The 11735-nt window shown below is 37.3% G+C and overlaps 1 protein-coding gene across 6 annotated transcripts; it reads right to left on the reverse strand.

Moving 5' to 3' along the window:
* Positions 1-2168: 2168 nt before the first annotated feature.
* Positions 2169-8135, reverse strand: LOC120004218 (GPN-loop GTPase QQT2-like). 6 transcript variants are annotated; one of them, XR_005469469.1, is made up of 11 exons: positions 7792-8135; positions 7290-7395; positions 6898-7009; positions 6569-6795; positions 5683-5973; positions 4790-4995; positions 4169-4664; positions 3794-4069; positions 3359-3453; positions 3148-3230; positions 2169-2410 (listed from the first exon to the last, which is right to left on the reverse strand). XR_005469469.1 is itself a non-coding variant. In XM_038853494.1 (7 exons), exons 1-7 carry the CDS (start codon positions 8115-8117, stop codon positions 4385-4387), a joined length of 1548 nt encoding a protein of 515 aa, XP_038709422.1. In that variant the 5' UTR covers positions 8118-8135; the 3' UTR covers positions 4143-4384. The 6 variants fall into 6 exon arrangements, 5 of the variants coding, with proteins under 5 accessions (XP_038709422.1, XP_038709431.1, XP_038709439.1 ...); XM_038853494.1 differs by lacking the exons at positions 2169-2410; positions 3148-3230; positions 3359-3453; positions 3794-4069 and having other exon boundaries at positions 4143-4664; XM_038853503.1 differs by lacking the exons at positions 2169-2410; positions 3148-3230; positions 3359-3453; positions 3794-4069 and having other exon boundaries at positions 4171-4664; positions 7865-7998.
* Positions 8136-11735: the final 3600 nt, after the last annotated feature.

Consider the following 11735-nt stretch of genomic DNA (forward strand, 5'->3'; position numbering starts at 1 on the left):
AATTGTATTTTCTTTGAAGCAATGGAGGTATTACCTTTATGGAGAGAAATTTGACGTCTTTTAGAATCAAAAGTCGTAAGTATTTATTCTCCCAAACAGAGTTGAATTTGCGACAAAGGAGGTGGATGGAGTACTTAGAGGACTATGACTTCAGTTTACAATATCACCCAGGTAAAGCAAATGTAGTTGCCGATGCATTGAGTAGGAAACATAGAGTTGATAGTTTGTTTATACATGAGTGGGAAATTATAGAGACAATAAATCAATTTGGTTTGGGGTTGTAGGGTGTAGAGGAAAAAGTGTACTTGGGTAGCATGACTTCCAGATCGATGTTGATTCCAAAGGTGATGGATGCACAAAATGGGGATTCAATTTTTGATACATTTGAGAAGGACTCCAAATGGGTTCGGGGTGATGATGAGGGTGTGAGGTACGCGATGAGATTGATAGTACCTGATGATAAAGAGTTACATGAGGAGATTTTGAAAGAAGCGCACCATTCTTGGTTTGTTATGCATCCAGAAGGTATGAAAATGTACCAAGACTTTAGGAGAAATTTTTGGTGGAGACGCATAAAGGCTGATGTAGTTAGATTTGTGGCAAGATGCTTGACATGTCAACAAGTGAAGGCGGAACACCCGACGGGATTGCTACAACCCCTATCGGTGGCACAATGGAAATGGGAGATGATCACCATGGATTTTGTGACGGCGTGTCGATGACACCTAAGCAAAATGATACCGTCTGGGTGATAATCGATAGATTGACCAAATCAGCACAGACACCTTAGAATCATTGAGTACCTTGTACATGAAGGAGATAGCAAGACTTCATGGTGTGCCTCTATCCATTGTGTTAGATCGAGACCCACAATTCATCGGTAGTTTTTGGGACAGTTTACAAGAGGCCTTAGGGACGCGGCTAGACTTCACTACACCGTATCACCCATAGAGCGATGAGCAGAGCGAGAGGACTATTCAGATTTTGGAGGATATGTTACGTGTTTGTGTGGTGGATTTTGTTGGTAATTGGGAGCAATATCTATGTTTGACATAATTTGTGTACAACAGCTCATATCAAAGTAGCATTGGGATGACACCATTTGAAGCGCTTTATGAGAGGCCTTGTAGGTCGCCATTGTGTTGGGGAGAGGTTGGGGAGAAGGTGATATCAGGACACGAAATGGTAAAAGAGACGAGAGATGAAATTGAGAAGATAAGAAAAAGGTTGCTCACGGCTCAAAGTAGGCAAAAGTCCTACGCGGACAAGAGGAGGAGGCCATTGGAATTTGCGGTTGGTGACATGGTATTCTTGAAGGTTAGTCCACAACATGGCATTCAAAGGTACAACAAGCAAGGGAAATTGACACCGCGGTTTGTAAGTTCTTTCAAGATTTTTGAGCTAGTTGGACCGATAACCTACCGTTTCGCACTTCCACCAAAGTTGGCTAAAGTTCACAATGTGTTTCACGTTTCTATGCTACGAAAATATAGACGGATCTATCACACGTCTTAGATTGAACCACATAAGTGGAAGAATATGTAAGCTACACCCTTCGACCGATGAAGATTTTGGATCGAAAGGACAAGGTCACACGGTCAAGTATGATACCATTGGTTAAAGTTTTGTGGATGTATCACGACATGGAAGAATCGACATGGATGTATTACAAAAGTCCCACCAGCAGGAAGTTGCACATCAGTTGCACGAATAGGGTTGAAGTCAATGAGCTCTGCAAACCCAGTCTTGGCCATAACAAAAATTGCCTATGAAGTGAAACAAGAAACGAGATATTACGATCAACAATCTAAATGACAATGGTCAATAGCCATTTCTTCAGAGTAGAAAAAATCAGCATTGGTTTGTATCCGTAGTGAGTCTCAGTAAATATTTCAGCGCAAAATGGAGAAGATGTAGTGCAAGCATAAACAGCAGGAATATAAATTAGGTTCCAAGATTTTGCTTTCGAACTATCACCTAAAGAGTATGGTAGGATTCAGCTAAACAGGAACCCACACAGGTAATTATGTCATCAAGAAGCGAAAACAGAATGGAATCCATCATCACAACTGAACAAAAAGACACGATATACATGAGAAAGAGCTCCACAACCAAAAGACATTCCAAAAAAGCAGTAATAACAGAAAAAAACTAGCTCATTCAATGTGGTATCAACACCATTACCTGTTTTCTTTCTAAACATCAAAGATAAATGTACTAGACATAGTAACATCAGAAAACATTTTAAAGTCAATAAAACACTGTCCTTGCCCGTGAGGGAAAGAAACACTAGCTGAAAACAACACATGCGGTTATAATTCCTCTGAGCATAAAGTATTACCTTGTCCATTCCACCAGACTGTGTTCCAATGTGGCGTTTGCACTCACATGAAATTTGGGCAAGGTCTTTCTGTAAATGAGGAAATAACATTTAGCATTAAAAACAAAAAAAAGGGTTAAGACATTAGCGTGCAACGTGCTAATGCCTACAGGGCATGCCAATACTCACTTTTGTTAGTTCTTTCATGTAAAAGGGACACAATAAAGACCAAAAAATAAAGATAAATCATATCTGTTAAGAGTACTAGGTGTACACAAATATAATTAATAATTAATACGAAAGTAGTATTAGATTGTCAAACGCTTAATTCATATTAACTTTCTATGTGAACAAGGAACTTATTCATACTCGAGGAACATGTCAACCATGATGCACAGTAACATACACTCCAGTAGATAAAGAAGCATAAAAAAATCCCACAAATCATAGTGTTATAGTAATTCTGTATCTAGATATCTTTTCGTATCCAACACATAAGAAAACATTATTCTTGTAAGTAAACAACCTCAGTTCAGTGTCATGGAAATAGCATGTCATATAGCAAATGCGATCATGTTCAACTTGTCTAAATTCCTTGCTCCACTTTCAGAATTTTTGTATATAGTATTTTCTGCTTCATTAGAAGGCAGCAGAAGATCCAAATATCATTTCAAGCATAAATGCAAAAGGAATCATGCAGAAAACCTACAGAATTCACCATATTTTAGCCAGATGACAGTGATGCATTTCCCTCAAACTTGAAGACATCTAAGCAGCTCAAGGTACATAATGCATTATGTGGAGCATTAGTGAATTGATTGGTATACCTTTGGGAAGTTTCCATCAAATGCAGCCATTATAGCAATTGTGGAAGAACAAACAAAAGCTGAAGAGCTTGAGAGACCGGAACCTAGATTGGAGACACATAGCCGATATTATCAAAATGTGCTCCATTTAAAAGCATTACAAATTTACAATAGTTAAGTAATTAGCGTTCCATGTTCTGTCAATTCACATTGAGATAAACAAAATTCACACCTGTTAGTACTGTTCCATCAATAAGTACATCAAGTCCAACTGGCTCCCCAACATTCACTCCTTTGGATTTGGCATATTCATAATAACCTTTGTACCTAGAGAACACAAACCATCACTTACTACTGAAGAATAACTAAATACCATGCATCACCAACCGTGTTATTCAGTAAAGTAATCATTTAAATAAAGTAACAGCAACAGCAAAAAAAATTCTGGAAACATTTTATACCAACAATAGAAGACTGTCAGTAATTAAGTTTTCAATTCAAAACATGCTTCAGACGGTGGCAATATATGTTCTTGGCTATTTGACAGAAAGATGAATATGAAACATTAAACACACTAATAAAGAAAGAAAAACTCAAATCACAATTGCGTGCATGAAGTCTAAGTAAGAACGAACCCACAGATGACAAATAAATAGTGGCTATTTACCTTCGAATCAAAGTATCTTCTCTTTATTCATGTCCCACCCAACAAAGATCAAACGTTAACTCATGTCCAAATGCTGACTGTATCAGCTCAGCTGTACCCACCCACTTCAATCAATGTTAATCATGTCAATTGCTGACCGTGTATGATTAGCTCAGCTGTCCCAACTTCACTCAATGCTGGATCACCTGTCACTTCAGCCCAAACTCCACATTTTTCATACAAAAGCCAAACCAAATGCCGAAAAGACCTGGACATGGATATCTCCCGCTCAATCACCTTTAAACAAAAAAGATAAAATAACTTATCTTCCCTCTAAAAACTAAAAACCAGAAAAACAAGGATAATGGCATACCAACAATGTTGTTTACTAGTTACCTAAAAATCCTTCTTCCATATAATACATAAATAAAGATGCTGAAATGTATTTCAAAAGTTGCATAGAGCAAAGCAGGTCTTTAGACCCCCACAAATTAGTGCAGGGCTACAACCATGAAGGAAGTATCAACTTTCTCTAGAATAGTATTTCACTTGGCTATTCAAAAAAAAACCTATACAAGGTTTGTTTTTAACAAATTCCAGCAAACACAAAGGCTACAAGTGGAATCTGGTGACCTCTTCATCATCACCATCTATTAAATCCTCATCTTCATCTTCACTGGACCTCTCATAATCATCTTCATCATCCTCTTGCTCTTCAATTTCCTCATCCATCATGTCCCTATTCCTGGCTTCTTTGTCCTTCAAACCAGTGTTCAAGACCACAGTTTCTCCACCGGATTTTTCCATATCCTTCCTCAAGTTCTCCATGTTCTCCTTCCTGCGTTCATCCTCCAGACGTTGCTTCTCCACCCGTCTCTTATCAAGATCAGCCCTACACAAATGTACGCGGACCAAATAGAAAAAAGGAGATATAATAAGTGGTTGAAGAAGTGAGATTTTGATAGTTTGAATTAAGCATCAAGATGAATGAATCGAACACAAGCTAGGAGGACATACTTGTAGATTTCCATGTACTCCTCAGCACTTGCTTCAATAGCCTTAAAGAAGTCCACAACTCCAGCACCAGACACCGCAGAGACTCCTACTGATCGCAAATTCTTATAGAACTCGTCCAGTCCAAGACAAAGACTTTGACTTAAAGTTGACATATAGGAATGATCTGAGCTTATAGCAGCTTGAAATGCTTCAAAATCTTCCATCCACTGCATCCAAAAACTTTCTCAAGACAAGGATATATATAAACTAAAAGGCATGAACAACTTAATTTTAACTCATTTTAAATAGGTAAAGCCCAAAGATAATTTTCAAATCCCATAATGCGAAGAAACGCAGAAGCAGCATCAAATAAAAGTCTTTTGAATGGAAGGTTGTAAAGCAGCCTTACAGGTGTTGAAGAAGAGTCCCCAAACAATAATCTATGCATTGAAGCAAATGATAACAATAAAAAGAGGCTCAAATCTCAATTCATTTCGGATGCAACAAAAGTTAAGCTTAAATAGTATCAAACTAACTAGATGCCACGAGACGTACAGACCAATTTTTGAACCGACATCCAGATTATAAATGTTATGACAAGTAAAAAAAGAGCACTGCCTACCATTGATCCAAACTGCAATTACAATGAAATTAAGAGATGTAAAAGAACAGAGTTTTGTTCCAACCGTTAACACCTCAAAAGCTATGAAACTTCTAAATCATCTGTGACACATGACATTTAGGAAGTATGCAATTAGAATAATCAAGAAAATTGAAATTTAACATTTTCTTCCCAAATTTATAGATCATCATACCATCATAAATCACAGATAATAAGAAGAATAAAAAATGGAAGTAAGAAACAAGAAGCTAAATTTTTTGTTCAAATATAGTCTTCCTTAAATAAATTATACCTCCAAAGCAAACTGGTGCTGAGTAATATCAGTTTTGTTAAATGCCAAAACAATTGGCAACCGCGTCTTGTAGAGTATGCTACAGGCGTAAAGCATATTGCTCATGAAAGTAACGGGGTTTGCAGAACGAGGAGTATCAACTACATAAGTGACTACAGTGGGAAAAGTTGAAGCAAAAGCTTCAGTAATAATTGCTCCAGAAGCAGACCAGGTAAATATTTCAATCTGGCCAGGTGTATCCACGAGAACATAATCAAGCTGATCTGCTCGCCTCTCGATAACAGAAATAACCTACATGGAATCATAAGGATTAGGATCCATTAAAAAGGGTAAAGATAAAAAGAATCTTTTTTCTTTTGGTCGGTTAGTAAAATTGAGCATCCAAGCAGGATTAAACATAGTAGTCGTCCTCCATACCATCTTGTGGGAAGAGGAGATGCCACTAGGCATCAAGGACATTGGTGGAACAGACACAAGTCATGAGTTTAGAAATTGTAGCAAGAGGCTAGCATTAACAAGAAGGTAGTCAAAGACATTTCGTGGCCATGGAGTAAACACATCTAAAAAGCCCTTTTAAGAGTGAACGAACTCACACTTGGGCCATAAAGAAACAAAACCAGAAAGCAAAACTAATAAATAATAATTAATAAACTGAATGCCCAACCACCAAAACAAGAATGCCATAAAACTTGAAGTTCGTGACAGTGACAACAAAATCTTTTCCCCGCATCAAAAAACTATATCATATAGAAGAACTCTAACAAGCTCAGCCATGCATACAAGTCACAACATTTCATGACAGATCAGCAATGAAGCCAGTACTCAATAGTATACTAGTATGAATCCGATGATGCTAAAATAAATCTCCTAAGACATTAAGTTATACCTCGTCAAATTTTGTAGCAAACAAGTTCAGAGATGTCAAAATTCCACCATTTGGTCCGAGGTTAAATTGCTTCATTACTTCCTTGTACCGGACAGTGTCTCTTATATCGATGTTTGCACCAAATGGGAGAGTCATCACAGCAGGGTCAAGGTTAACTACGTATCCCCGCAATTTTGAAGCTTGCACATGGCAATACAGCCGATGAAGAAAAGTTGTTTTTCCACTCCCTAAATGAAAATTTTAGAGCTCTAAAATCTTGCTTTCTAAAAAAAATATTTTGTAAATCATAATTTGCCCTGCAAAAAGAATTAGTATATATTATAAAATACCTGCCATTCCAATGACAACAATAATGACTGGTTTTCTCTTGAAGTTTGTTGACGATTCAATATGCATCTTCTCCATCGATTCAGTAATCTCCTCTTTTTCTTTACCTTTTTCCTGTATAAAAAAAATATATAAATAAAATGAAGCCCAGTTTGGAAAATTTGAAAGAATCTTAAATTACAAATCATCAGTCCTAAAATACAAAACAAAACCCCAAAGTTGATCGATTCCATCACAACTATTTATGTTACATCAGGAAATAAGCCAGGAACAACAGCATATCAAAAATAACATCTCCATTCCAATTCATTTTGCTTGCTTGTCTCAGCAACTTAATGGACTAAAAAGCAAAACAAAGATGAAGATAGGAAGGGAAAAAAGGCAGAGTTAATACCTTTGACACCAACGCATCATCAGAATCAACCTGCATTGAAGTACCCTCCTCAGCAGACTTCATATTCAGATTATGGACATCTGGATCAGAACTCATTTCCGTGAACCTACAAAATAAGAATTATCAAACAACAACAGCCTCACTTCCTGATCTAATAACATACACTTGGTATCAATTTACATGAAACAATTTACAAATGCAGTTTTGGGTTGATTCCAAGGGAGAGTCTAAATAGAACTTATGAACTAAAAAACTGTAATCAAACACACAACAAACCACAGTACAAGTGTACAACCACAATTTTTATTTAAGAAAGAAAAACTTTGTCAGTTCATAAAACACAAATTCAGGAAAGAAAAAGGGTGGTATTAGAATAGTAGAATTCCTTTCAGATTAACACACTTAAACATGGATCATCCACTCTCTTTTAAAAAAAAGACCTCGATTAACTCTCATAAACCTGCCAAAACCCGGAAGCAAACGCGTAAATTACCAATCTTACAAGATTTTTTTTGTGTGAAAATAAATAATTGGAAAAAACAAGGAAGAAAGAGGAGCTTGTTCGTTCGTTGTACCAGAAGCCAGAAAGCACTGCACCGGTAATCTCAGGCGTTGAAACGGGAATTCACGCTGACTGATTACGTGGCAAGAAATCGAACGATCCTGGTGAAAGAATATGACATCTAGAGGTGATAGAATAGTTGCGGCGCTCCACTTTCTTTGCTTGTCTGCTGCTTGCCACGGGCTTGTTGTGGAGGTTGTGATATCTTGGGTTAGGGTTTCGCTCGCGGTAATCTTCTCGCGAATATCAGATGGGCGAGGCTCCATTTCAGTTTTTTTGGGCCAGGTCTTGTTGGCCTTTTTTTGTAGGCCATATGAGTGATACTGGATTAGGGCACTCACTTTAGTTATCCGTCTACGCAACTCCGCCTAAATACAATCAAGCGCCACCCATCAGCCTCGTTGGCGTTCCAAGGCAATAACAATGGTGAGTCAGGCATCATCTTATTCTTATATTAATGAAATGTTAAATCATCATATTTTCAAAAGAGTTCGCAACTTTTGATACAATTAGAATGTATATATAGTCAATATTCATATTAACACGTACGTACATGCACGCATGGAATTCGGTCAATCTTCTGATGGAACACGTCTGATTCATCAACAACAAATAACAAAATTATTAAAGGAAAAACCGCACTAATAATTGTTCATATTAGTTTTTTAAAAGGTTGGATCCAAGTTGGATATACACCCATATGGTTAATAACTTGATGAGGTTTATCCATGTGTTGGACTCCTAACAAACCACTCAAGATAAGTTCTAAAGCTAATAGGACACCAAAAGCTTTATCCCTATATATGCCTTAGTGGTGTATGGGAAAAAGAGAACACAAAACAATAAAAAAAACGTACGTGAGTTTTTGTTTGGTTTCGGTACTCTTTCTCAAGTAGTCACAGTTGCGGTGGGTGCTCTTGTGTTGTGGAAAGTTTGAGATAGTCCGAGTGGTTATCATCTACCGTGAGTGCAAGGTTCTTTTGCAGGTAAAGATTTGATACATAAGTGAAGTAATTGTTTTATGCGTTTTTCGTCTTAGTGATCATCACGAAGTAATCCGAAAACACTTAGATCTGCTTATGTATATTCCGTTGTGCATTGTATTGTCTTACAATTGGTATCGGAGGTGGTTTGATTACTTTCGTATGTCGATTTGTATTACACGATCATGTATGATATTTTATCTAAAATTTTTGAATTGTGTTCTTGCAAATATTATGGGGACTGATCTAGTATAGATATCTTATACAGTATATGTTGCTGACAAAGATGTAGGGTGGCGTATCTTGTTTGGTTGATTGATGTTTCCTTGCTCTCTTGCCATTAAACCATACGGTTTTGTGTGTGATATGCTTGCAGTATATATATTACTAATATAGCTAGTTTTTTTTGAAGAATATTTCATGGCGTCACGAGATTACAAATATGTGTAATTAAGTGGATGAATATGCATATGAAATAATTAGTTTGTTTTAAGTGTATATATATATATGAATATTGTTCACAGGTCAATTTGAGTTGTCTTTGTGACAAATGATAAATTTTTTTTATCGATTAAAGTAGGTTCTACATGAAGTATACATTGAAATAATCGAATTTTGTTCGATGATCAAATTTAAATTTTATAATTTATTTGTGAACTGTGAGAGATGATTGGGAGTATAGCAAACTTTCGATCTTGCATCACTCATGAGTTATTTTATTTAAATTTAAATTATTGTGACAAAATTAACATGTGTGTTGTGAATTTCTTTTTCAATTTACATCCCATTTTTTTTGTCTGTTTCTCTATAGACTAATGGCATCAAAGAATGTAATTGCTGATCTAATCAAAGGAGAAAAATTGAAAGGGGATAATTATGATGTGTGGCATCGTAAGATCCAATTTCTCCTAAATGAGCAAAGACTTCTAAAAGCCATGGAACGTGTCATGACTGAACCTAAAGAGGGCAATACTTCTACGCACAAGAAAGAGAAAAAGGCTTATGAGTCCAGGAAGGTAAATGACCAAAGTGCCCAATTCCTTTCACTGAGTAGCATGGAGGATGACTTGATGATGGAATATCATACTTATCCCACAGCTTGTGAAATGTGGGAAGCCTTGGAAAGGAAGTTTGGTGTAACTTCCATAACAAGGCTTCATGCCTTGACTCTGAAGTTCTCTAATTATGAAAAGGTGGAGTACCATTCAATGGCACAACTCCTTCAAGTTATGTCTACCATGATTCATGAACTCAAGGCTGCTGGACAGATTCTATCTGACGAGCAACAGGTGCAGGCGGTAATTTGTTCCCTACCTTCCTCCTAGGAACAAATGAAGCAGAATATGACACACAATGAGAGTGTGAAGACGTTTGAGGATATCAAACGTCATCTCGAGTTGGAAGCTGAGCGTTTAGACGCTGTGAAAAGCACTGTCAAAAGTACTACTAATATGGCTCAAACTGACTCGCGTAAGACTAAAGCGTCTAAACGCAAGAATAACGGTAAGTCCTCTAATTCGTTCGGCAAATCCTCTGGACCTAGTGTGGCTAAGTCTAATTTTAAGAAAAGGGGAAGCCAGAAAGGTAAAAAGATTAATAAGCTAAGATGAAGTGCTACAACTGTCATGTAAGGGGTCACATAGCTCGTGAGTGTCCCGAGCCTAAGCAGGTAACCCCTAAATTTGTTACTCGTATTGACTGCTTTGTGACTAGTCGATCGTTTGTTGCTGATTCTACTCATTTGTGGATTGTAGACACAGGAGCAACATACCACGTAGCGAGAAATAGATTTGGATATGTAGATTATCGTCGAATTCCAGCGGGAAGCCGAAAGATTTACATGGGGAACGAGTCAAGTGTGGATGTCCTAGGAATTGGGACCTATATGCTAGAGTTGCGTGGTGGTCACACACTCCAACTTCATGATGTTCTTTATGCTCCAAGAGTTCGATGAAATCTACTATCAGTTAGTAGCTTAATGAGTCTAGGCTTTAGTTTCGATTTTAAGGGTCAGTTTGTGAAAATTTTTAATAATTATATTTATTATGGTTCTGGACATCTTATGAATGGTTTCTTTGTCTTGGATTTGGTTCATTATGGTAATGCATCTGATTCAATTTCCTTTAATACATCTTCTGTGGATGATATATGTATGGATTCTATGACATGGCATTCACGATTGGGACACATTGGACATGAAAGAATGACTAGATTAGCGAAAAAATGTCTATTGGGATCTCTCGCTAAAGTCGAATTACCTACATGTGAGAGTTGTCTTCAAGGCAAAACAACTCGAAAACCATTTGGTAAGGCTACGAGGGCCTCAGTACCATTGCAGCTAATTCATTCGGATATATGTGGTCTAATGAATGTGAGGGCAAGGCATGGTGCCCTTTATTTTATCACATTTATCGATGATTGTACACGATATGGGCATCTTTACCTTATTTCACACAAGTCCGAAGCGTTAGACTGCTTTAGACGATATGTAAACGAGGTAGAGAATCAGTTGGACAAGAGCATTAAGACTCTTAGAACTGATCGTGGTCGCGAATATTTATCCGATTAATTTCGTGAACTTTGTGAAAATAAGGGAATAATTAGATAGTTGACTACTCCGTACACTCCACAACAAAATGGTGTGGCAGAGAGACGAAATCGCACCTTGTTAGACATGGTTAGATCTATGATGGCACAGTCAAATCTCCCAATTTTGTTTTGGGGTGATGCATTGTTGATTGCGGCCTACATACTTAATCGTGTACCCTCAAAGTCAGCCACATCTACTCCACATAAGTTATGGACAGGAAATATGCCTAAGCTAAGTCATTTGAGGGCTTGGGGTTCGGTGGCCTATGTACACAACACTTCCCATAAGTATGGAAAGTTAGGTCCTAGAGG

This window comes from Tripterygium wilfordii, chromosome 1 (assembly GCF_013401445.1).
Source record: "Tripterygium wilfordii isolate XIE 37 chromosome 1, ASM1340144v1, whole genome shotgun sequence".
Classification (NCBI taxonomy): Eukaryota; Viridiplantae; Streptophyta; class Magnoliopsida; order Celastrales; family Celastraceae; genus Tripterygium; species Tripterygium wilfordii.

Bases quoted from the DNA above. Each gene is read 5' to 3' on its own strand.
- LOC120004218 (XM_038853494.1), bottom strand. From the start codon at position 8,117: ATGGAGCCTCGCCCATCTGATATTCGCGAGAAGATTACCGCGAGCGAA. The intron at 5,974-6,568 runs GTATAACTTAAT...GATTCCATGTAG, and splicing joins TTGCTACAAAATTTGACGAG to GTTATTTCTGTTATCGAGAG. The intron at 4,665-4,789 runs GTATGTCCTCCT...ACATTTGTGTAG, and splicing joins GAGTACATGGAAATCTACAA to GGCTGATCTTGATAAGAGAC.